This window comes from Manacus vitellinus, unplaced genomic scaffold (genome assembly GCF_001715985.3).
Source record: "Manacus vitellinus isolate BGI_N305 unplaced genomic scaffold, ASM171598v3 scaffold_26_pilon, whole genome shotgun sequence".
Lineage (NCBI taxonomy): Eukaryota > Metazoa > Chordata > Aves > Passeriformes > Pipridae > Manacus > Manacus vitellinus.
The window spans coordinates 6,109,937-6,134,223 of NW_021939960.1; the positions used below are offsets into that span (position 1 = coordinate 6,109,937).

A 24,287-nucleotide genomic window follows, 5' to 3' on the forward strand; every position below is an offset into this window, starting at 1 on the left:
GCTTCCTGAGATGCTGATTATCCCTGTTCCAGCTCATCAGCCTCATCCTTACTGTTCCCCAGTAAAGTGAAAGAGAGTAACATAAAACTTTATTTGACTCCAAAGTATGTACCAGTGATTTACAAAGACCATCTTTTAATACTACAACTTTAAAAACAGGTCATAATTACATTTGTTTAGGATGGACATGTTAAAAACCCATTTTACAATATTTACCCCTCATAAAAAAAACCCCCACAATATAATGATATAAGTTACAAGTCCATTTCAGAAGCAAGATTTTGTCCCCAAGTGGCCAGATATATATATATACACACACAAATATATAAATGACGTGTAAGTGCACGAGTGAACTGGGTGTCTTGGGAGGGAAAAAAGCTGTTTTCAAGTGAAGGCTGCACTACACCAGGTGTGAGGGAGGCCGAGCAGGAGCCAGGGTGGGTGAGGGCCAGGTGTCACCTTGCACACCTGGCCAGATGTGGAGGTAACCTTTCTATTTCTTCCCTTTCAAGCAATAGTTTCTTGCTTCACACAACAGGACTTTAGTCATTGTACTGCCAGTGCTGAATGCAACTGCAGAGTCAGTGGTGGTTGTGTTTCTGCTTTCCCCCAGCAGTTCTCCCAGGATATTCTGTTCTTTTCTTTTGATTTTTATAAATTACTCTGATTAGAAGATGCTAATTCTGTGAACAGAATTTTGTCCAAGTTCCCCCTTGCAGAGCTCTTTTCGTAGCGTGGCAGGTGAGCTGAGGCTGCCCTTGGCGGGGGGAGGTTAAATGTGCCCTTGCTTATAAAACCACAAAACTGACAGAATTAATCCAGTTTGTCCTAATTGCATTTATGATAAAACAGAAACTGCCTGCAGCCTTTATCAGCAGACAGTCTGTGACAGTTTATTAATAGCCTTGAGTGTTCTGTGAACTAAATCTATGTGCATTGTGAGTGTGGGGTGAAGGGAACAGGATCCAGGACACGCTGCCGTGTGCTCCAGCCCACGCTCTGTCACGGGCAGTCGCTCCCATCACGAGCCACATGGCAGCACAAGTCCTGCTGCAGATGCTTCACCACCAGGGAAGGACTTGCCTGTCGCCACATCCCACTCCGACTTGTTGGTTCTATCTGTGAAACATCCCCAAAGTGCCCCCTTCTCCCCAGCCGTCCTCCCCTGCCCTCCTTCCCCTTGGATTCGTGGCCCCTCTCGTGTGGCCCAGACTTGTGCCTGCAGTCACTGGAGTTCAAGTGTGTCTGAGCACGGTCGATGCCATCGAGTGGTGACACCGGGACCTGGAGCAGCGTTGTGTCACTCAGGCTGGGCATGGATGTGGCACTTACAGCACGGGGCAGCCCTTCAGGCCCACGGAGCCCCTCGCAGTCCCGGCTCGCGGCAGGTCCACGTGCCTCCGGTTAATCAGCAGGTTCCTTACACAGCCCACGTAATGAGGGAGGGGAGGTAACAGCAGCCCTGTACTGGCCTTGTCTGTCTCTGCAGATTGAACAAGGAAAAGCAGGCATTAGTCTGGCTCATAACAGGGCAGGGGATTAAGTACCTCTTCTTTGCACCAGGAAGAGTACCTCACTTGGCTTTGGGGTATTTTGTTTGGGGCGCGCCTTTCCCAACTCACCTGGCAGCCCTCCCATGGAGAAGGTCGCCCTTGTGCTGGGTGCAGGACGCTGGCTGGGTCCCACTGTGTGGTTGCCTTCTGTGTCCACATCAATTTGGATTATGTTTTTCCATTTGGTAACTTCAAAAAAAAACAACAGTCAGCGTTGCTTCCTTACCCAGGGAGCAAGTCCATCTCCACCCTCTGGCTCAGTCCAGTGCTGGAGCAGAGCAAAACTACTGACCCCAAGCCCCAAAAAGGGCTTGATGCAAACCCTCAGCACTTGTTCAATACCAGCTACATTCATGGCTGAGTTTGCTGTACAGGTGTGAATCCTGCAATCCCTCCTCCCAGCTGTGGGCTTTGAGCCCCCTGGACCCACTCAACACCAAAGCAAGTTGGGCTTTCACTTTCAGTAGGACATGACAGTCCTGGATGGAGCCAGTCCCACAGGGACATCCTTGTCCTCACTGGCTGCTCCATGACCTGGAAAAACACTGTCTTTCCTGCCCACCAGATCTGACAGCACTAAGATCAGGCAAGGACTTTTATGAATTAAGAAATTACTTAATGGCAGCTACAATCTCCCAAATTAAGTGCATACAGGTGGGGCTGGGGTTTAAATACCCAAGGAAGGGCCCTGGGCTTCCCCAGGAGGTGTAGGCTAAGCAGGAGTGGGGCAGGGTCCCAGAGCCAAGCAGTGGCTGTCACCTCACCTGCGATGGTGTGCCACTGCCCGTCACAGAGAGATGGGCATGTCACCGACGCAGAGAACTCGTCAGCCCCAGCATTTGCTCTCACAGTGACCTGAGTGGGACAAACCCGGCAGAGACCAGTGAGCAGAGTGGGACAGGCAGAAGATGGACACTGCTTCTGAAAACCTGTGGGGAGGGCACCCTCCCACTACCTTGGTCTCCTCCATGTACAGCAGGAGATAGTGGCTTCTCCTTGTGCCGATGTGGAAGATGAGGCCAGAGGTGCTGCAGGGACGCACCTCCAGTGTCACCTCCAAGTCCTGCTCAGTCACCACTGCATTAGCTGGAAGAGAAATGCCACTGGTGAGGAGAGGGACAAGGGGATTCCCACAGGATATGTTCCACCCAGTCCCAGGGCTGTGGGAGGCAGCCCAGGCTGCTGTTGGTACCTAGGGTGATGGACCCGCCATCCACAGCGAAGAAGACCCCGCTCTCCAATGCGCCCTCATAGCAGGGTGTCACCCCAAAGGTGCGTGAGGGGGGACCAAGGGGCCTCCCATCCAGCTGTGGGTTCCTCAGGCAGCCATCAAAGCTGAAGGCCAATGGAGCCTGTGGAGAGAGGTCACTGGATTGAGCACAGAGGGGGAAAAACCTGGGAGGCACAAGGCAATGCCATGGGAGTGCCAAGCCCTTACCGGTATGTGAGCCTTGGCTTTTCCAGCTGGGACCCCTCCCACATACAAGGGGGTCTGGGCCACAAAGAGCCCTGTGGTGGCCACTGCAGCATCCTGGGCTCGCAGCCCATCGATGACCAGCTGGGCCCGGCTCTGGTCTCTGCTGAAGAAGACCTGCAAGGACCAAAGGTCAGTGCCAGGACTGGCAACTTTCTGGGTTGGGAGGAGCCCCAGGGATGTGCCCAGTGACAGGAAGGCTCAGCTCAGAGGTTCAGCCAGCCCTGGCTGTGGTTTTGCTCTCTCCTTTGCTCCCATGGGACTGCAGGTGTCCCATGTGGTATCAGGAAGCGATTACCAGAGCAGGGCTGTAGTGAGCCAACCCCTGCAGGGGCTCCTGGCACAGGGGGTAGTGATGTGGTTTCAAGAGGTCCTGCTGAGCCCCAACCCCTGCCCTCAACCGGTGCCAGGCCGGTCCCCGGTACTGTCCCTGCTGGCGGGATCCGCAGCCGGCGCCTGCCCCACGTCCACCAGGAAGACAAAGCGCCCGTTGGAGACAAAGAGAGCCATGAAGGAGCCCCTCTCACCCGCCACGTAGAACAGCAACCCACTGGAAGAGTTCAGCTTCACCTCCAGGGAGAAATGGGACCTGCAGGGACAGGGGGTAATGGGAGCACCCGGCTCTCCAACACCTGCTCTCCAAGCCACGGTCAGCAGGGCCAAGCTTGTGTGGGGTGGGCATGGGGCAAGGCTCACCTCCACCCAAAGGAGGCTGGGATCTCATCAAACTCCCAGCGACTGCTCGGGGCCCCCCCAAAGCGGAAGGTGCCCTTGGCTGCGCGGGGCTGGGGGTGCAGCTGGCAGAGCCCATCCTGGTCGTGGCGGCGACCCTTGGGGGCAGGCTTGCCTGGCACCTACACAACACACACCAAGGAATGGGGTGAGGGGAGCAGGCGCCAGTAGAGGTGCTCAGCAGTGGTATGTGAGGAGGATGAGGATGTGGGCAGTTTTGGCAGCAGCTGGTACCTTGGGTTTCCTCCTGTCCTTCTTTGGAGTCACTCTGAGCTGCTGCGGCTGTTCACCCCAGAGACAGCTCATGGTGACATTGATGCTCTCCACGTTCTGCTGAAGGTCCACCACCATCTGTGGCTCTGACACCCTACACTCGGGGAGAAGAGGTCCTTGTCACCCAGAGCAGAGGGGAGGTGGGACAGGGCTGAGCCCTGCTCTCTGAAGTGGCACGGAGCTGCTCACCGCTTGACGAAGACATTCCCGATGCAGCCGGTGAGGTTGCTGAGGGCACCCGGATCTGCTGAACCCCCGAGTTGGAAGAGCTGCCGCCCGTCCTGGCGCCGCTGCCGCCGGCTGGGCCCGGGGCCTGTCGCTGTGTCCTGCAGCTCGTCATCCACGTACAGCCGGACCCTGGGGGAGGGACGAGCAGTGGGGGCTCAGCAGGTCCCTGTGGCCATTGGCACCCCAGCCCCCACAGGACACCAGGACACGTACCCACGGGCATCGCTGTAGAAGGCCACGTAGTGGGCCCTGTCATCTGCATAGGCATTGCCAGTGGTGACTTCAGTTCCCAGCAGGTTCAAGGCCAGCTGGCCCCTCTGGAGGGACACCTGGCACGTCCCCTCCTGCAGAAAGCATCACCCCATTGCTGTTCAGCAGCCCAAGGAAGGGCCCATTTCCCCACTGCCCCCCAGGAGCTCAGGGTGCAGATCTCACTGCAGTCACCCGCTGGCCCCACCAAAATTCCTCCAAGGGGAAACAGCACCATCACCAGCAGCACCACTGCTGGGATACCCAGGGGTCCTGCAGGTGCCCACCTGGGTGGTGTGGTGGTAGAGCAGCCCCTCACGCTGGCTTGTCCGGAAGCTGAAGCCGCTGTAGAAGTCCCGCAGCCCCGGCACGTCCTTCAGAGCCAGGGTCAGGTAGCCGTGGCCATGGACACTGACTGAACGGGCAACCTGTGAGAGATATCATGGAGGCAAGGTGGGAGCCTGGCCCTGGCGCTGCTGGGGTGCTGGGAGATGACTGAGGCACTGTGGTCCTCACTGGGCCTGGCTCGTCCTATGGCCAACCACACAGAGCACCTCACCGTGACCCCTCCACGCTGAGGACCTGGGGGTTTTATCCCTGTTTCTGTGTGAATGAGGGGAGATGGGGCCTGTCCTGGGGCTCCCGTGCTCCCCTTCCCTGACAGCCCCTTTCCTCAGCATGGCTGGCCAGGCTGCCTCCTGTGCTTACCAGGAGGTCCGAGGTGCAGCCGTAGCTCACGCCGACGGTGCTCATGCGCTTCAGGTCGACATATTTTCCTAGAGCCTTCAAGCCCTTCATGCAGCCCCGGATGGGCCCACCCGTGGGGAAAAGCGCTTTCAAGCTGCCGGAGAAGCAAGCAGTGTTATGAGGACAGCCCCAGGCAGGACCCAGCCCTGGGCAGGATCTGGCCCTGCAGCTCTTCAGACAAAGTGTCTGGGAAGGAGCCGTGATGGTCATGGGTATCTCCAGTGCCTCAGGCACGAGGCTGCTCCAAAGTACCCAGCACAGCAAAGGAGGACTTGGTGATACCTCATCCCACACCAGAGATGGAGAGAGAAAATCTTCCTCCAGAGCTTAAGCAGGGCCCCAACAGCCCTGGATGTGGCTGAGAAAGGGCCAGGGCTACTAGCAGGGACTAGGGAGGGGAACATGCTGACTATCCCACCCCACCACGGTCTGGACCCACCTGGGAGGCAGCACAGCTGGGGGAACACCACCCAGGTAGTAGGAGACAGCATTCTCCAGGGAGTTCTCCTGCTCCACCACGAAGATGGTGAGGCGCTCCAGCCGCACCAGGATGCGCTTCTTGTTATTCATTTTGAGAAGGAAAATCTGGATCTGGAGACAGAGGAGAGAAATGATCAATCAATTTGGGCCAATTATATCCATCACTGAGGGCAGCACAGGGTGTCTAGTTTATGGCTCCCGTCAAAGAACTTCTTGCAGCTCTTCCCCTGCCCCCCAAAAACAAGGGTCCATGTGCCTCCCCACCACAGATGAGGAGCTCTCCCCCTCCCAGCAAGCCTGGCAGGCACTGTCCCCTCTTACCGCTTTGTTCGTGGTGCTGCTGATGGTGAGGGAGGAGGAGTTGCTGGGTTTTGCCATCTCCAGGCCAGAGCTGAAGTCGTAGTAAAGCACCAGCTTCCCATCCCGGATGGCCAGACACAGGAACTGACCCTGGGGGGAGGCAGGATGGACACTCAGCCCCACGTCCTGGTGTCCAGGATGTAGTTGTGGCACTGAGCCCGCCTGCCCTTTAGCACCAGTGGGAGCAGGTCCCACTGCCAGTGCCCTGACACACTATGGGTACAGTTATTTGGGATTTATCTGTGAACAGTGGCCCTGTGCAGGGGCACAGGGATAACACTGCAAGCTGGAAATGCTCCTGCCCCAGTGAACCCTGGCCCAGCTTGGAGGGCCTGTGCATGGGTGCTCTCTGAGTTCTGGGAAGCCTCTCCAGAACCAGATGAGTGACTCCTGTGAGGTTTGGGTTCAGCCCTCTCATGGTGACTTTTCCCAACAGTGCAGAAATCCTGCTCCAAGCAGCCCTGAGACCTCCAGAGCCCTCCTCTCCCTAGTGTCCTGAACTGGAATGCCTGCAAGCAGGCCTGGCATTGTCCCAGCCCACCCACTGAGGGGTTAAGGCTCCCCAGGGGAGCAAGCACATGCCTGGTTCTCCAGGAAAAAGATGATGCCATTGTAGGAGACCACACGGATCTCCTGCTCGAAGCGCTTGGTTGTGCCAAACTGGCTCTCAAACTTGATCTCTGCGTAACCGGTGCCATCAAAGTAGGAACCGTCAGTCAGCCAGGGGTCTCCCGTGGACTTGGACCTGAGACAACAGGAAGAGGCCCTAGGCATCAATCCCACACCACTCCCATGGTCTGGAGCAGCTGAGGGTCAGGGTAAGTGTCATGGAGTAGAGCTGCTCCTGGCCTGGGTGCAGTGCCCCACCTTGCGCAGGGTTTCTCAGCAGTGGTGTCCAGCTCGAAGGTGTGCTGGAAGTTGTACAGGCTCACCACCTCCTCGTTCAGAGTGTCCAGCTCCAGGCACCCCCGGTAGTTGGGATAGCGCAAAGCGGGAGGAGGCTGGGAATGAAACCCAACAGTTAGGGCAAGTTTGATCCTGGTTTCCTCATGTAATCAAGTGGGCTTTTCTCCCCCCCCCAGCAATCTCCAAAGGCATCGCTGATGCCTCCTAAAAGCCAAGCCCCCTCTCCCTGCTGACTCACCGTGAAGCTGGAGGGGTAGCCCCCCACGTAGAAGACCACGTTGCGCGGGTCGAGGTTGAGCAGCCCCTGCTCCCCCTTGGCCACGCTGTCTCCCTTGGTCTCGTGCACCGTCTGCCTCTCCACGATCACCGACATGTGCCCGTACTGCAGGATCCTGCAGCAGGGAGCAATGGTCAGGACAAGGGGACATCCCCAATGAGGAACCAACTCTGCCCTCCCTGAGCAAAGGCCCACCCCCGCACAGCTCTACTAGAAAACGGTGCATCTTCCACTGGGGAGCCCCACGCCAGTACACTGAAAGGGGCCAGCATTCATGCTACCAGCACTGCCATGAGTGAATGGACCCTCAAAGATGAAGATGAGCTTCATCTTTCCTCTTCTGCAGACCCTCCATGAATTGGTAAGAAAACATCTCCCTGATAGTTTTTCAGAGGTGTTTCAGTGTTAGTCATTTAGGGATGACTGGATGGTGGAGTCCACAGCACCTCTACAAGCTCAAGGGCCTGTCCAGGCTTGGGCACAGCACATCTGCTGCAGGGGCAGTCTCCTGCTGTGCTTTCCTGGGATGTGTCCCAACAGCCTCCTTCCTACCTATTGATGCTGATGGTGGCAAATTGCTCTCCAATATCCTCGTCGACACTCAGGGAGGCTGGTTCCTCATCGCCCAGTTTGTAGATCCACTGCACTCTGCGGTCCTTGAGCACAATGCCCAGGTAGTCTCCTGTGGCCTGAACACAGGAAGAGACAGGGCCACATGTTGACATTTGGGACAGGCAGGAGCTCTCCCTAACACTCCCAAGGCTGCACCGGACAAACACCTCCATTCCAATTCCCACGCACTCCCAGCCAGGCTGATGGCTGCTGTTCATGTTCCCACAAAGACATTTGGGGAGCAGGTGAGGGGTTGAAGTCGAGGTGTGATCCCCCCCTGGTGCTGCCAACATAAGCTCCCTCCACTCACCCACAGGACCCCGTCTCACCTCCCTGCTGCCCAGGTACAACACGAACCGCCCCTCCTCTGTCTCGTCCTGCTGGCTCTTGGGCTCAGGGTTTTGGATGTAGAATTTGAGAGATGTGTAGGCTGCCAAATCCTGCAGGTTGCTGGGCATCCGGACCTGAACCCCTGAGCTGCCATTGAACTTCATGGGGACTTTCACCTGCAGGGAAAGAAATCCAGCCCTGTGGCACTGAACCCCTTGCTGCTGCTGCTGCTGCCTGTCCGGTCAGTGCCAGCTGTACCAACACAAAGCACCTTCTGGAGTCGTCCCACGAGAAAGGGACCCTTCCTGGAGGCCCCAGAGCTCTCCTAGATACCCTCCCATGTGCATACTGCTTTCAGGTGAGCCCTCCATCCCCCTGAGCCCACCTTGCTGGCAGCATTCCTCGCCTGCGTGATGAGCTGCCGGATCCGCACGATGTTCTCTGACACAGTGGCATTTTTGTTCCTCCTGTTCTCCAGGCTGTTCAGCTTCTCCAGCAGCAGTGGGATGGTGCTTTCCAGGCTGGACACTGGGGTTGGAAAGGAGCCAGGAGTTTTGGAGGTTAGCGAGGAAGGGAAATAAGAAGCTCAGGCAGCTTGAAACCCATGTCAGACTCAGCCCTGGCAGCCCAGCAGGCTCAGCACTCACCAGATTTCCTGGCATCCTCGACCGCCTGGTTCATGTCTTCATTTCGAAGGCCTCCGTACTGGTCTTTCCACTCATCCAGGTTCTTCTTCATGGTGCTCAGGGTATCTTCCACTCTTGCAGCTGTTTCGTTGGCCTCAGCAGCAGCTGCTTTAGCATTCTGGATTGTCTCCTTTGTGTCCTCTGGAAAGAGAGGAGAAATATCTCTGGGATGGCCAGGAGCAGAGAGAAAGCACCCTTGGGTCATAGTCTGGGCATGAGGAAGGGAGCAGAGAGAATCAGTCCAGCCACCCCAGAACAAACCTTGGTCCCTGCCCAGCATGTCCTGCACAGACTGGAGCTGGGTCAGGAGCTGCTCCTTCCTCACACGGAGGTCAGCCAGCTTGTCCTTTGCTGTCTGCAGAGTGCCTTTAATAGCTGCAATTAAAGAAATGCACATGTTGTGTGTTGGGACCTTGGTCCGGCCCAAAGGACATCACATCCTGAGAGGAGCCTCTCTCACCTCCATTTAGTTTGGTCTGCTCTCTCCTCACAGCCTCCTCCAGGCTGCTGCTGTTCCTTTTCAGCACTTTGGAGACGGCCCCAAGATTTTCTGACATGACATTCTGTGAAACAAACATGGGACTCTGAAGAGGAATTCATGGCTCTGGCTCTGACTGAGCACCAAATGCTCATTCAGACAACTGAAGTGGGGTGAGATGGGGAGACTCAAATATCGAGTTGGGCCCCAGCTGTGGCAGAGGTGCTGCTCTGTGGCACAGAACAAAGTCCCCAAGTGCCAGAGGGAAGGGAGTTGGTTGAGGGAGTTTGGTTTTTGCTCCCCACAGCACATACCATCAAGGCCTCGCTGGCTGCCTCATCAGCATCGTGGGCTGCTTGCTCTGCTTTCTTCACAGCTTCAATGATGCTGGCGTAGGCATTGGAGGCATCGATCGCCCGCTGGATAAAGCCATCCTGGTTTGTGCCCTGGATAATGCTGTGTTGGAAGATGAAGCCATCAAATCCATGGAAAATGCTCAGGCTCTTGCCCATACCCTCACAGACAAATGCCTTTGGGATCCTCAACACACGTGCTCCAGGATAAAGTTTTAGAGGTGACACCCCACTGTTCCCCTGCCATGGTGTGGAGCTGCAGTTTCCCATCCCCAGCTCTGGTAGGAGATGGTTTAACTAGTGAGGGTCAGGACTGGTGCCTCACCTGGACAGGTTCCTTGCAAGCTCATCCAGGAGCCGGGCATGCTCCTCTGCCTGCTCCACGATGGGGATCTTGCTGCTGGCTGGGGAGAATTTCTTGACCCGCTCAGTCAGGGGCAGCTTTGCCCCATCCAGCAGTGCCGCCAGCTTCTCGTAGGCCTGCAAGGACACACGTCAGTCCTGAGGGCTGCCACCCCCCGCCCTCTGCCCATGCCAAAGTGCCTCTGCCACTCACCTCCTTTGCTTGCTCCATCTTCTGTAGGAAGTCGGAGACCTGGCCCAGGGCGTCCTTGGCCATCCGCAGGGTCTCCTGCACCAGCCCGTGCTGCTTTTGGAGTTCCTGGCTCTTTTGCTAGACACACAGACCCAAGGTTAGGTACCATCAAGGCTGGGATAGCCCCCCCCACCCCTAACTGCATGGCTAGGACTACCTGGTGAAGGTCTTACCTGGCTCTCCTCCAGGTTGTTTCGGTTCAGGCTGTTCAAGTCCTCTGTCTGCCTGGTTTTGTTCACAGCCTCGTTGAGGGCATCGCGCAGGTCCATCAGCTGGGAGCTGTGCTGTGCCAGCCGGTCCTGGATGCTGCTCACCAGGTCCTGGTTGGACTGCCAGCGGGCGTGCAGCTCACTCCTCACCCGATGCAGCACTGGGGATGGGACAGAGGAGATGAGAACTGTTGCTAATTCATCCTCCTGTGTTAACAGGCTCTTTCTGTGCTTGGCTGCCTTAAAGCCTGGTTCTGGTCTCTCTTGGCAAGTATCAAGGCCAGAAGTGACCATCTTCTCTCCCTCCCTCCCCCAGTGCTGGTGAGAGAGATGGGATCTCTGTCAGAAAGATGCACAGCTATGCCTGAAAGGCTTCAGATGATGGAGAAACCCCATCTGAGGCCTGTCCCAGTGTTCGATTACTTCCCCTGTAAAAAATTACTTATTTCCAACAACAGCCAGTTTATAATTCCAGCTTTCAGCTGCTGAGTTATGTTTTGCCAGGGCCTGTTAATCAGAAGTGTTCAATTCCCACAGTGCCACCGTGCCTGGTTATGCAGTTGGGCTCAGTGCCCTCACTCCTGCAAGGATGCCCTCAGGACAGTGGAGCTACTGTGGTGCAGGCTGCTGGTTATTACACTGAACCCCTCTCCTGGGACAGCAAATATGAAGAAAAATGATGTGACTTATTCACAGCCACACGTAATGTGAATACATCACATGATAACGCTGACTCCTTGTTCTAAGTGTTGTCATTTTTGGTCACCAAACAGAACTGCCCAGTTAGTTCTGCTTTGAAATTCAGAAAAGAAATAACAAATGACCCCATTGCAGTGCCACAGGAGACTCTGAAACTCCTGTAAAATTTTTTTGGGGGTGCCTGGTTATTAACAGCACTCTCTAAACATGACCACAACGAGTAGCATCCTCATGGGCTCCAAACCATAAATGGCCACACCCAGTGGGATCTGTGCAGCCCTGACCCATGACACCGAGCTGGACTCACACTTCTGAGCCTCCTCGTGCTCACGCTTTGCCATCTCCTCCTGGCTGCCCAGGCTGCGCCCCCTCATCTCCCTCAGCATGCTTTCCACCTCGGCCATCTTCTGACGGAACTCCTCAGTGGAGGTGGTGCTGGTGTTTGCTGCCCCAAATCTGGTCATCTGCCTCACCAGGTCTGCAGAGAAATCCAAATTCCCCGTTAGCATCAGTCAGGTTAGGCCCTGCATAATTCCCTGGGATCTTTCCCCTCTTACACCACCCTCACAAAGAGCCAGCTTTCAAGCAGCACTCAGAAATCACAATTGTTTGAGATCACCCGAGACATTGCCCCACATTTCTGCCTCCTTGGCCAGGAGAAGGTAGAAACTACCACTACCAGTAACATGTGCTACATCCAAAGCACTGTTCTGTGGCTCTACCTCCTCTACATCCAAAGCACTGTTCTGTGGCTCTACCTTCTCTCCCAGATCTGGCCACTCTGTTTTGCTAAATCTCTCCTAAAGCTGTAGTGCAGTTTGCCCCCATTTTATGCATTTGAATAACATTTGTGCAAGTTTAATGTGTTTTTTCCAAAGACTGTGCTTAGCCAAGCAGCTGAGATCCACAAAAACCTGGTCAGAGTAAAAGCAGGAATTATGCAGGGATCTTAATTTCATTTTTATTTCCCCTTGTTCTCTCCAAGGCTTTTCCTAAGTGATGAAGTTGGTGGTGGTTGAAACCAACAGCATGGCATACCACAGGAAAAAAACCCCAAAGTGAAGACCCTTCTTCACAGACCTGCAATGTCCCTCTGGATGCTTTGGATGTGCAGCAGGAGCTGTTCCCCCCTCTGGTGGGTCTCCTTCGTGTTCTGATCAACACGGATCGCTTCTCTGTGAGTCATGGTCATCTACAACAAAAACATGGGCTTAGCTGAAGAATGAGATGACATTTTATGTGATCTGTCAGGAAAATCATGTGATCAGCGGGAAAGCTGCTTCCAAAAGGCACACAAGGCTCAGGAATGTGCAGCTCTTGAGGTTCATGAACCAGAACAGCCTGCCCTGTGCTGCTCTCCTGCCATGCATTCAGTGGTGGTCTCATTTAGCACCTTCAGAGAAGCACAGGCAGTAAATGCAGCTCCAGTGCAAAGACTCTGGATGCTGAAACAATCCCAAGATCACAGAGGACAGCACTGTTCTGTGCTGTTAGCACAGGAAAAGCCCCAGAGCCTGGATCCAGGCCCAGCTGGGTCCTGACCAGGATGTCAGGGCTGCAGCCTGGCTGTTTGGAGCACAGACGTATGTACACACAGGGGCAGTCTGTCTGTGCAGCTGTCTGGGGAAGTACATCATCAAGTAGAGATTTTTCCCTCTCTCTTAGATTACAGGCAGGTAGCTTACAAATCAAATCAAATTAAAGCAAATCTTGCTTGGTTTTAGACTGTATATAGACTGCATCCATGGTGAACCCAGATGTTTTATGTTCCTTCCTTGTACGCTCCTTCTATAAATGACATTTGATGGAATTTAGTTTTACTGCTTAAAGTAGAGCCACCTCAAAAGAAACTAGTAAATCAAGAAACAACCATCAATATCACATCAAGTTTAACAGCTCCCTAAGGGAGGAATGCAGGTAACCCAGCTTGAGCACCTAAGCTGGAGAATGTGATAGCAAAGTTTAGTGCTGGCTGGGCAGGAGATCCACCAGCCTGAACTGGGCTCCTCACAGCCTTCATTTTGGTAAAAGGAGGGACTTGTGCTCTGGCCAAGGAATACCCTACTTTGTGCTGCAGTGCATTCAGGTCCTGTGTGAGATCCATGTTATCATCCTCCAACTCGTCAGCCCTTTGCCTGATCCTGCTCATGGCTCTGTGGGACTCCCGGAGCTGGTTCTGGAAAAAAAAAAAAAAGACAAAATCAGGCCAACAGGTCAGGGAACATGAGCACAAAGTGATGTTGAACCTTCCACGCACAGCAATGGCCACTATCGTGCTGTTGAGGCCGTGGAGGCGAGCCCAGGCGATGGAGCTGGCGTTGAGGTTGACTAGCTGGCCGCGGATGGAGGGGAAGGACATCTCGATGCTCTGCAGGTCCTCCAGCAGGAGTAGGACACAGCTGTCACACACTGCCAGGGGAACGGAGTGGTCAGCACAGGCCCTTTCCCAGGCTTCCCTCACCTCCTTCCCCAGGACTGCAGGATACAGACCTTCACACCTCATGCCGTCGGGGCTGTTGGCCACGGGGATCTCGTACTTGTGCATGCAGACATCACACTGCTTCCCCGTCAGCCCGTTGGAGCACGTGCACTCCCCGGTGCGTGGGTCGCAGGAGCCCCCTCTGCACTCACACTCTGCAGAGTTGAATAACAGGGAAAGGCCCTTGGCATCATTTTGTGTTTATTCCAGCTGTGTTTATCCACACGCCGCTGCTGAGGGTTTCCCTGCGCAACCCAGGCCCTCCAACAGCAGCCAGTTGTTTTCCACCTTCAACAACCAGACAAGGACACGTGCCACCAAAGCCCCGTCCCACTCCCCCATGCTGGGACCCCACACTCACTTGTGCAGCCGCTCTGGCTGAAGCCCCAGTATCCCGGGGCGCACTGCTGGCAGCGGGAGCCGCTGACGCCGGGCAGGCAGCTGCACTGCCCACTCTGCTCGTGGCAGCTGCTCCCCACAGCGCCCACATCACAGTCACACCTCTGGCAGCCCGAGCATCCCTCGAAGCCGTAGTATCCCTCCTAGGGAAAAGCAGGACAAAGGGTGCCCTGTTCAGCAAGAGGGGATGAGTGCCTCCCTCCCGGGGGCAGTGATGTGGGACCTCAGCCTTGCTTTCTCAGTGTGTTTTGACCACCACAAAACTCACAGCAACATGGTTAAAGATGTGGAGCTGCAGTAAGAACCCAGACACATCACAGCACTGCCCTGCAAACCTGCCCTTGCCCTGCAATTCTCATGCTGGATGTATTCACAAAAATGGGGTTTGCTGCAGTTTCCCAAAGGATACCACATTTCTGCCCTGGCTGCAGTGGAACACTGCCTCCACCACTTGCTGACAGATCTTTAATAGGTTTTTGCCTATGGGCAGCTCATGCAAATCCAGACTTCACCAGATGGCTGCCCCTCATCCCTGTCCCCAGGACAGGCACCATCCCAGTGCACAGGTGACCCTCACCTCACAGCGGTCGCAGTGCAAGCCTGTCACTCCAGTCTTGCAGAAGCACTGGCCAGTTCGTGGGTGGCAGGAGTCAGTCCCACAAGGTGAACAGTTGCACTCTGTCAGGGAAAAATATACCCAGTATTACACTAAAGACCCTGTCAGCCTCTCACAAAACTTATTCCCAACAAGGAATCCTATTTCCCCCTTATTTATCAGAGTCAGAGCAAGACAGAGTCTCTCTCCTCTTGGATTTGTTCCTCACAAATTATTCCCATGACACCTGCCAGGGCAGCCCACTTTTGTGAGCTGCACTTGGGTTGCTGCTCTTCTGAGGGAGAGAAGCAGTGCTGGAATGGGCTGTGCAAACCCATGCTCCAGAAGGAGCATCAGCATCACTGCTGCAGTAGCTGCTCCATGGCAAGACCCAGCCTGGGTGCAGTTTTGCATTCGGGGGTGGATTGGAAGTCATGATGCTGAGGGCAGATTTTTTTCCCCACGGAATTACAGAATCAATTAGGTTGGAAAAGACCTCTGAAATCATCAAGTCCAACCTACGACCTAACATCACCACGTCAACCTCCTCGTTATTGTCTAGGATGCTGCAATGCGCGCACCCAAGCACGTGACTCACTGGGACAACGCACAGCCTGGCTAAGGTGCTGAGCACATCCACAGTCAGTCTGCCCAAGCTCCCCTTCCCCCTGCGCTTGCTGCCTGCCCCACAAAGCAGCAAGAACTCACGTGTGCAGTTCTTGGCTACCACGGCGTCCCCGTAGTAGCCAGGGGCGCAGACCTCGCAGTGCGCGCCGGCCGTGTGGTGCATGCAGCCCGAGCAGGCGCCCGTCAGGGAGTCACAGCTGCTGAACAGCATGTTGGGATCCGTGTTCCCGCTGCAGTCGCAGGGCTGGCACGAGCTGCCGATCACCAAGGGATTGCCATAGTATCCTGGGGCACACCTGGAGAAATACAGCGAGTTAAAACAGCATGAAGGCATCGGGGGATCCTGAAGCTCATCTTGCACAGTGCTGGAGTTGCACAGTTGTAACAGTGTGAGCATCCAACACCTGTAACTGCTGCAGCCCTTGGGATCTCAGAGCACTTTGTGCTTTGCCTCACAGTACCTTTATCACAGACTGCAAGTCAAGGCAAAGCACAGCTAAGTCATACACCCACAGTAACACAGTATTTCAGCAGTAGACACAGCAATAGGGCATTTTCAGGCTGGAAAGGACTGAAGGAAATGCTGTCGGAACAAAGCACACAGGGGCAGAGCCAACCGTTTTCACTGCAGTCCTTACTAGGACAACTTCTCCTCTGCCACAGCAGTGGCTGCACAGGATTAGTGTGTCTGAGGTTCCACAAACGTGGGTGCCATCACCCTTACCGCTCACAGTTGGGTCCAGTGTAGCCAGGCTTGCAGAGGCACTGCATGTTGGAGCCCTTGTTGACACAGCCAACGGCAAAACTGAAACGATAAGGGGTACACAGGGAGGTGCAGTTACCCCTGACATGGTGCCAGGGGAGCTGATCACTCATTGTGGGCCGTGTGGACCCCAGGTAAGAGGCCATGGACATAGTTTGGAGCCAAGGACAATGGCTGGCATTGGGAGACCTGCCACTGCCAAGCCAGTGCCCCAGTGGAGCACAGCATGGTTCCCAGTGGTTAAACAGTGAGGCCAGGCAGGGAATTCCATCCAAGGGTGCTTACTTGTTGGAGGCAACTGAAAGAGGGCACGGACACCCAACACACTGCAGGGGCTCTTGGGTAGAGGGGTTGCCCATGTAGCCATTCTTGCATCGCTCACAGTGGTCTCCTTCTGTGTTGTGCTGGCAGTTCTGCAAGGAAAAGGCAAGCTTTAGGCTCAGCACTGACAGCAAGAAGCGGTGGACTGCAATAAGAATTCCCCACTAGGATGCCTCTTTCCCAGAACTGCCTTGTACCCTACACTGACCCTGAGCAGGACCATCCCTTAAATGGCACACGCAGCTAATGCTCCGACTCAGGTACTGTCCTGCCAGCTCAGTTAGTATGTGAAGACCTCATAACTCCAAAATATCCTACTGCTTCACTGTTTACTTACAAGGCATATCCCAGAGCCTGGCAGGCACTGATCTGAGTGGCCATTGCAGTGGCAGGGGATGCATTTTCCCAGAAAGAGCCCCTTGGTGTCCCTGTAGTAACCTGGAGCGCATTCCTGAGGAGACAGAAAAAGTTGGAGATCTGAAAAACAACTTGATACTTTTGGGAAAAGCAAAGAAACTGATTTGATTTCCATGACAAAATTCCCACAGGGTTGTACTGATGGAGAAGAGATTAAAAGCAACGATGAAGATTTTTCAGTGTAGCTCCTTCCTGCTCCTCATCACCAGGAGATAATTGACCAGACAGAAGGACCTATTCCAAGGTATTGCAGACACATAATTTTGGTCTGCAACACTTGAATGATTTCCCCATCATGCCCCTTCCAGGCAGATGCAGCTATTGAACATCTCCCAGGTGCACTGTGTTGTGGTAGGAGGGGAGCCTGGGAGATGTTCCTTCCTTTGGAACAACCCGAGCTGTAACTTCAACTGAAGCCCTCAGGAGTCAGCTCAGAAGCTGGTGCCCTGGCACCACTGCTTTGCACAGCCATCCAAACCCCACAGCTGCCACCCACACCAAGCACGAGGGGTTGCTGGGACCCAAACCATGACTGTTTTACTCCCTCTGACTGGAACAACATGCCCACTTTCCCCCTTACCTGGCAGGAATCTCCCTGGTAGTTAGCTGGGCAAAAGCACAGCTCCACGTTGCTGGCACGGATGCCTGTAGCTGTGTCTGTTGCCGTCTCCAGGACCACGCGGCGCAGGGACACGGAGGAAGAGAGCTGGGAGAAGAGTGCCCGGATCTGCAGCTGTTCCAGGTTTGCCAGCACCATCATGAGCTCCTCTCTGGACACAGGGTTGTGTGTCTCTGTGTGCCTGAAGTTACCCTGATGGGAGAAGACCTAGCATTACTGGCAGGAAGCACAGGCACCTGAAAATCTAGCCCAGCCTCCACTTCCCTGCTGCTGGGATCTCTCCCCTTTGCAGAGGTGAAACAGCCCTGGTTTTTCACAGGCAGTTCTGCTGCCAACAGGCAGCACATAAAATGTTGAGGTCAAAGCAGTTGCCCCTCTGTCTGCATGCTGGTCTTGATCTTCCAGTAGCATCTGAGCACATGAAGCGTGCAAACTCACCTCCACCAGCTGCAGCCGGCCTTCATGCACCTCCCCTGGGGATGGATAAGTGCTTTCCAGAAACATAATGCTCATCTGGTTTCCCTGGGAAAAGCAAGGAAGGAGTCAGTCATCACCTCATCCTGCTCCTCCAGTAGCAGGGGGCACCAGGGAACTTCTCGGGCTGCACCTTCAGGATCACGTCTGGGCGGGACTCCATGGGAATGAACACGTCACCCCTCCGTGGGTTGGAGTGCAGCTCATAGCGCAGGTGCCCTCCGTAGGAGGAAACCTGAGGGAGAGACAAATGTGTCTGCAAGTCCACACCACTGAGACAAGACAGAGATGTCAGTGCTCAACTGGAGCGTGAGCAATGCCTGCGTGTCAGAGGGAATGCTGCTGGCATACGTGTTGGTGGGGTCAGGGTGGTCCAGTCACCACCGGCTTCTTACCTGGTCCCCAAGGTAGGAGCTGGGTGCAACCCAGTACAGCTCCTGGTAGGCATCTGGGAGGTTCTTGAGGTCAGCGGTGATGAGCTGCTCCCTCAGGCTCAGAGTGGTTGGCACTTCGTGGCGGTCGCTGCCCAACAAGAGCCACCCGCTGTTCATGTCGACAAACTGTGGGGGAAGAGCAACTGTGGATCTTGTAGTGGAGTTACAGAAAGTATTCAGGTGAAGAGCAAGTCCCAGAGCAGTGGAAAGGGCAGTGGAAAGGGCTCACACCTCACATGCATCCTGATGAAGTCACTGGAAAGCTGAGCATCACCCCTGCCTCCTACCCAGTACAGTCCCCCCACGCCATGACAGGAGACCCCAAAGACGAGGAAAAGAGGCTGAAAGTGGGAGGTGGGCACAGAGCAACAAAGATAACCCTCCTCACAGGGTAACTTCCAGAGGGGTAGGATTAATGCAGGACAGAGACCCGAGGGCAGCAGGGAGCCCATGGAGCACACCTGACCTGCAGGTTCTGTGGCCCCTGGCCCCTCTCACCTCAGCTCGGTGCTTCTCCGCGCTGCGGCAGCGATCGGTCGCACCGAAGCAGAAACACTTGGTGCAGCCCTTGGGGTTGGTGGCATCCAAAGAAAATGTCCCCAGGCGGCACTGGTCACACCTCAGGCCCTCCACATTTTCCTGGAAGACAAGCAAAGCTCAACAGGGTCAGCAGCTTCTCAAGAGGACAGGGATGGCTGTGTGAGTGATTAAAGCAAAATGATGTGATGCCGAAAGACAATAAAGCAGTCCCTGAACGCGTCTGCTTGCAAAGCATTTATTAAACAGAAAATTCCCTGAGAGAAAGGACCCTTCAAAGAGGCTGGAGCAGGCAGTTCAGCAGCAGCCTGATTTACTCTGCTGCCATGCAGGAGCAGAAGAAGTCAACAGGGCTGATAGCTTTACCTGCAACGGGCTCTGACACTGCAGTGGAGCCAGACTGGCTGTCTCCTCAGTGACAGCACAAGGAGTGAGCCTTCATGGCCAGGAAAAATGGAGAGATAAGAGCTTTTCAGGGTGCTCTCAACCCACCACCCCATGGGGCAGGCTGGCTGTACCTCAGGCACACAGACACTTTCCTCCTTCATCCCTGCTCTCTCTGGCACACTAGGCACCCACAGCCCTCCGAAATGCCAGCCAGAGCAGGAGAGTGGAGCCAAGAAGAAAGGCACCATGTGAAGGCATCGAGGGACTGACCTTGCAGTGACACTGCCCTGTGACCGGGTCACACGTGCTCGCCTCGGTGCCAGCCTGGTGGCAGTCACAGCGCCGGCACTCGGGGTAGTGGTAGTAGCCAGGGGCACAGAGGTCACACTGTCGCCCAATAATGTTGGGCTTGCACCTGGGTGGACACAAGAGTCACAGCGTTAGAACCTCTGTCGTGCTGTGTGAGGAGCTTTCAGAGTTTCCCCCATTCTGCATGTTTCCTCCCTGCAGCCTGCCGATGTGTCCCATCACTCCAGCGGGGACCAGGGATGCTGCCAGATGTCCCCAGTGCCGGGACAAGGCTCCCTCACCTGCACTGCCCGCTGTCCACGTCGCAGCCTGGCTCTGTCAGGTCCTGCACGCCGGGCCGGGAGCAGTTGCAGTCCTCGCAGCCGATGAGAGGGTGGCAGCCAAAGGTTTGGGGTTCACAGACAACACACTCTGGCTTCAGGGTGTGAGGAGGGCAGATGCACTGCCCTGTCACTTCATCACAGAGACGCGTCCCACAGTCACAGGCTGGAAGGGGCAGAAAAGGACTGGGTTTGGTGGAGCAGGACCCAGAAACCCATGGAGAGTGTGGGGAATGGATGCAGAGCTCAAACTGCTCTGAGGGCAGTTGGGCTGTCTGTACGAGGTGGAGCCATTACATGACTGGAGAACACAGCCATTTCCCAAAACAGCCTTCAGCTCTGTAAGAGGCAAACCAGCAAGAGCTGGGAAAGCAGAGCGGGAGATGGGACAACTCACGCCTGCAGTTGGGGAAGCCCCAGTACCCGGTGGCACAGCGGGAGCACTCCCGGCCGATGACGTTGGACTTGCAGGGACACTGCCCACCGAAGGGCTCGCACTGGCTGCCCCGAGCCCCGGCCTCGTGGCACCGGCACGGCTGGGCCCCGTTGTTGTAGAACAGGGACAGGGAGATGGCAGAGTCGCGGCAGAACCTCGACGACGTGCTGGGGCTGCGGGGGAAGGCAGGAGGAGTCACCCGGGTTGCACATCTCCCCACAGCCTCCCCCCCACCCCAAAATCCAGCAGGATCTCCTGCAGCAGTGGGTACTGAGTTAGAGGGAGGGAGAGCCCTGTGACATGGAGATCCCCCTAAATACCCACATTTGGATAATAGATAAGGAAAGCCTTAACCAGCCCCCTCCCCTGCCCCACATGAAAGGAATGTGGGTTGGCTCCCTGAGGAGGGTGCAGGCTGCAGACAGCAGAGAGGGCACCCAAAGTCTCACTTGATGTAGAAGCTGTTGATGCCACAGCTGCTGATGAAATCATAGGACTTGTCCAGGGGTTCCTCCTGCAGGTACTGAGAGCTGTAACTGTCCTCAGGCACCACAAGGATGTAATCCTGCAAAGCAAGGGCAAGCTGGGTGAGCCAGGCTCTCAGTTGAGACAGGCAGACACCACCCAAAATGACTCCAAAGTCCAAATGCACCCTCAACCTCTCATCCCTTGCTGGGACAGAACATAACACACAAAGCACCCAAGCACTGCAAAGACTAGGGGTCACCCTTCTACTGGGGTCTGTCCATCATGATCCATCTAATCTAATGCTCCATGTGAGGAGTGCCCCAAATTACTGGAGTTAAAACAGGCAGAACACCCTAAAGGGCAGCACTGGCTGTGCCTCAGCAGGGAGGGAGTCACTGGCATCACTGGCATCTTAAATCTCTAGACACGAAGGCACCTGCGTTCCAACTCTGTCTTTTAGCCATTTATCCAAATTTTGGTCAATCTTCTCATCCTGTTGCCTGAGGATAACAAGGGCTACCTGCCCCCATTATGAGACCTGTCTGGATAAACAATACTATGCAGGTTTAAAATATTGCTAGGGCAGGAGTAAGGCCTTACAAGCCACTAACCATTAAGGTTAGAGATTGTAACTTTCTTGGGTAGTTCAGAGAATGAGCGATAGTGGGAAACATTCCTGTGGTCACACAGAGACAAAATTCCAAGGAAAAACTCCAGCCCTGCTGAAGCCTGGTCCAGCATGCCCTGGGAGCTCCCTGGAGAGAGGCTCACCAGCCACAGCTGCTTGCCCTCTGGCACTCGAACAACCACAGTCAGATCATTATCGGTGACATCCAGGACAATCTGGTCCTCAGAAACTACCAGGCTCCGGCACCCGTAGCCGTGTGGGCAAAAATTCGCGTTGGTCTGACCTGAAAAGACAACAAATGTATTGGTCCCACATTTCCCTTGGAGCCCCTGTCACATCTCCCAGTTTGGAAGGGATGAGCAAGTCTTGCTTCATCTTTGCGATCCCCAAAGAACCCGAAATTATTCTCTGGCAGCACCCCCAGGTCCTCGCTCTTCTCACCTTGCCAGATGCGCCCCCCGTTGATCAGCACTTCCACAGGGAAGGTGGGATGGTTGGGCTGGTAGTAGTGCAGGATGAAAGCATAGCGTCCCAGGCTCTGGATCCGGCTGTTGAACACCACTGCAGCCTGGCCCAAAACGGGAGAACAGAGACAAAAATCCACGTCTGATGCCTGTACTCACAGATGGGATATTTTTTAATTATTGCACAAATTCGTGCTCTTATTGCACAACTGTCATGTCTTGAGAATTTGCTGAAGCAAACCCCTTATGTCTCCACACTCCTCCCTCTACTAATGCCACCCGCAAAGCTTTTCCTGGGATCCCAGAGAACCAAGCAGGGTTGGATGGAGCTAACTCAGGTGAGTCCATGGGAATTACAGGTTCAGGGACAAGTTTAAAGTCCATATTCAATTCTGAAAATGCTCATTGATAAGCTACTCAGTAGATAAGGAAAACTTCTCCCTGTCCCAATGGTCCACTGGCACGGCACCAGCAAACCAGCCCAACCCACACTCACTACCTGTGGGGACTGCAGGAGGATGAGCTCTGCAGTGGGGTCCATCGCTGTGGGAGGACGAGGAGCAGGCTCCACTGGGACCCCAGATGGAACCACATGGACAGCCTGAGCCAGGGGGACGTCAGGGGCAATGGGCAGAGCCTGGGCCCCCTCCAAAATGATCGACTGAGAGAGCTTCAGGAACCTTGAGGGGACACAGGAGCTGCTGCAAAACAAGGAGAAAACAGGATTTAAAGATCTCTGACACAGAAAGAGAGAGGTTCTGTGGTCCTGGCAGGAGAAGCACACCCTGTAACTCCTGGTGGATTACAAAGCATGCCTGCAGAGGGAGAGCTCGCTACCAGGACCTCTGGGGCTCTGGGACATGAGCTCAGCAGGAAGAATAGGAATCTGGCACAGGTAAATTCCTCTGCAAACATTTATTCAAAGCAGTGTCAAAAATCTGGATACAGCGAGTGTCTTGCTGTATGAGAGCAAGCAGAGGAATGCCTGTTTGGGATAACACCTGAGTGTCTGCCCCAGGAGGCAATGTGGTGCTCAGATAAAGGGCCAGCAGCCTGACTCCCAGTCCATATTCCATTTCTGCCTGCTCAGTGGACACAGGCAAGGAGCTTCACCTCAGCCAGAGATCTCCCTCTATTGTGTCAAGAACTTAAATGGCTCCAAATCCTAGGGAAGTAAGAGAAGCAATAGTTTTTTGAACAGCCACATTCATGCTAAAACCATGAGGGACCTGAGACTCGTACCTGTTGGAGGAGAATGTGCCATGGACGCTGATGCAATGCACCTTCGGCTCGATGAGCTCCATGGTGAACTGTGCAGCAGGGATGAGGTACACCTTGTGCTGCCACACGTGAGAGAGAGAGACACCTGGTTATGTGACAGCCTCTGCCACTGGAGCCCACAGCAGTTCCTGTGCCCACCAGGCTGACCAACTATGCACTCATCAGACACTTCAGCTAATGCATGGCAGGTGACACCTTTGTTCATTACCCCTTCTTCCTAACGCATTTAAGAGCTCCACGCATTTATGGGATTCTTCTATCCTTGGCTGAGCTACTGTGAATGCCTTCAATATAAAAGAGGTACTGCCCCAGTGCTGCAGAGATCTCTCTGCAAGAGCAGCTGCTTCTCCCCATTTTCTCCCCAATTCCAGTCCCATGATCTACTTCAAAACACCCCATTGACCATGTTCTCCACCTTGGACTGGTCATTACACAGGCTAAGATCTAGTATCCAGTCCAAACAGTACTAGAAAATCCTTCTAGAGGCTGGGTACCACTCCTTGAAACCTGTTGACAGTGCTGCCCTTGCTGGGAGCCTTACCAGGAAGAAGTCAGCCAGATCAGAGGTGAACCGAATGGTGGCCTCCGAGGTGAGTTCAAAAGTTGCCATACGGCTCTGGGAATCCACAGCAATCCCTCGACAAAGGAAACTGCAAGAGAAACACAGATCTTGAAGCCAGCCTTGAGCAGGGTCATGACCCATTTCTTATCTTGCCAGCTATATGTCCTGAAGGGATTTACACAGTGTTCCTTTTGATGTTTTTTCTGGCAAGTCATGAGTGAAGTTTCCCAAGGACACCTCAAACATTTGTTTCCTACTGCAAAGGTTGCAGTCTGAAGTCAGACAGGGTTTGACCTGTCTCCAATAAACCTGCCTGTAGGTCATTCCCTAAGTCAAGGCCCCTATCAGTGTATCCAGCTGTAAATGGATGCAACAGATTAGCTCCTGGCAGAGGCATTAGAGGACTATGCTGGCACAAGAACACAATTCCAGTGGATGGCCAGCCACTAAAATCTGTGTCCAGCTGAGGCATTACTCTGTTCATGTGATAAACCAGAAAAAGTTCCACTCAGGGGGGAGATATCCT

At 54.6% G+C, this 24,287-nt stretch overlaps 1 protein-coding gene across 1 annotated transcript in view; it reads right to left on the minus strand.

Annotated features, from left to right (window-relative positions):
• Positions 1–115: 115 nt before the first annotated feature.
• LAMA5 (laminin subunit alpha 5) overlaps positions 116–24,287 on the minus strand; it is an 81,081-nt gene continuing 56,909 nt past the window's right edge. The window contains 54 exon segments of the mRNA XM_018073843.3: positions 116–1,483; positions 1,623–1,742; positions 2,318–2,408; positions 2,509–2,639; positions 2,746–2,905; positions 2,992–3,144; positions 3,416–3,484; positions 3,487–3,616; positions 3,724–3,881; positions 3,994–4,126; positions 4,222–4,389; positions 4,474–4,604; positions 4,797–4,937; positions 5,218–5,350; positions 5,696–5,847; positions 6,058–6,186; positions 6,679–6,841; positions 6,964–7,097; positions 7,241–7,394; positions 7,832–7,968; positions 8,221–8,397; positions 8,607–8,749; positions 8,869–9,048; positions 9,169–9,282; positions 9,368–9,470; positions 9,700–9,841; positions 10,064–10,218; positions 10,295–10,411; positions 10,507–10,703; positions 11,549–11,719; positions 12,322–12,433; positions 13,307–13,417; positions 13,499–13,650; positions 13,732–13,875; positions 14,082–14,262; positions 14,697–14,797; positions 15,423–15,637; positions 16,066–16,146; positions 16,390–16,517; positions 16,763–16,876; positions 17,423–17,653; positions 17,900–17,983; positions 18,069–18,170; positions 18,331–18,495; positions 18,868–19,008; positions 19,564–19,708; positions 19,884–20,088; positions 20,320–20,531; positions 20,808–20,923; positions 21,598–21,737; positions 21,896–22,022; positions 22,418–22,619; positions 23,161–23,258; positions 23,741–23,849. Of these exon segments, the coding sequence (XP_017929332.2) occupies positions 1,329–1,483; positions 1,623–1,742; positions 2,318–2,408; positions 2,509–2,639; positions 2,746–2,905; positions 2,992–3,144; positions 3,416–3,484; positions 3,487–3,616; positions 3,724–3,881; positions 3,994–4,126; positions 4,222–4,389; positions 4,474–4,604; positions 4,797–4,937; positions 5,218–5,350; positions 5,696–5,847; positions 6,058–6,186; positions 6,679–6,841; positions 6,964–7,097; positions 7,241–7,394; positions 7,832–7,968; positions 8,221–8,397; positions 8,607–8,749; positions 8,869–9,048; positions 9,169–9,282; positions 9,368–9,470; positions 9,700–9,841; positions 10,064–10,218; positions 10,295–10,411; positions 10,507–10,703; positions 11,549–11,719; positions 12,322–12,433; positions 13,307–13,417; positions 13,499–13,650; positions 13,732–13,875; positions 14,082–14,262; positions 14,697–14,797; positions 15,423–15,637; positions 16,066–16,146; positions 16,390–16,517; positions 16,763–16,876; positions 17,423–17,653; positions 17,900–17,983; positions 18,069–18,170; positions 18,331–18,495; positions 18,868–19,008; positions 19,564–19,708; positions 19,884–20,088; positions 20,320–20,531; positions 20,808–20,923; positions 21,598–21,737; positions 21,896–22,022; positions 22,418–22,619; positions 23,161–23,258; positions 23,741–23,849 (7,657 nt within the window). The 3' untranslated portion in view covers positions 116–1,328.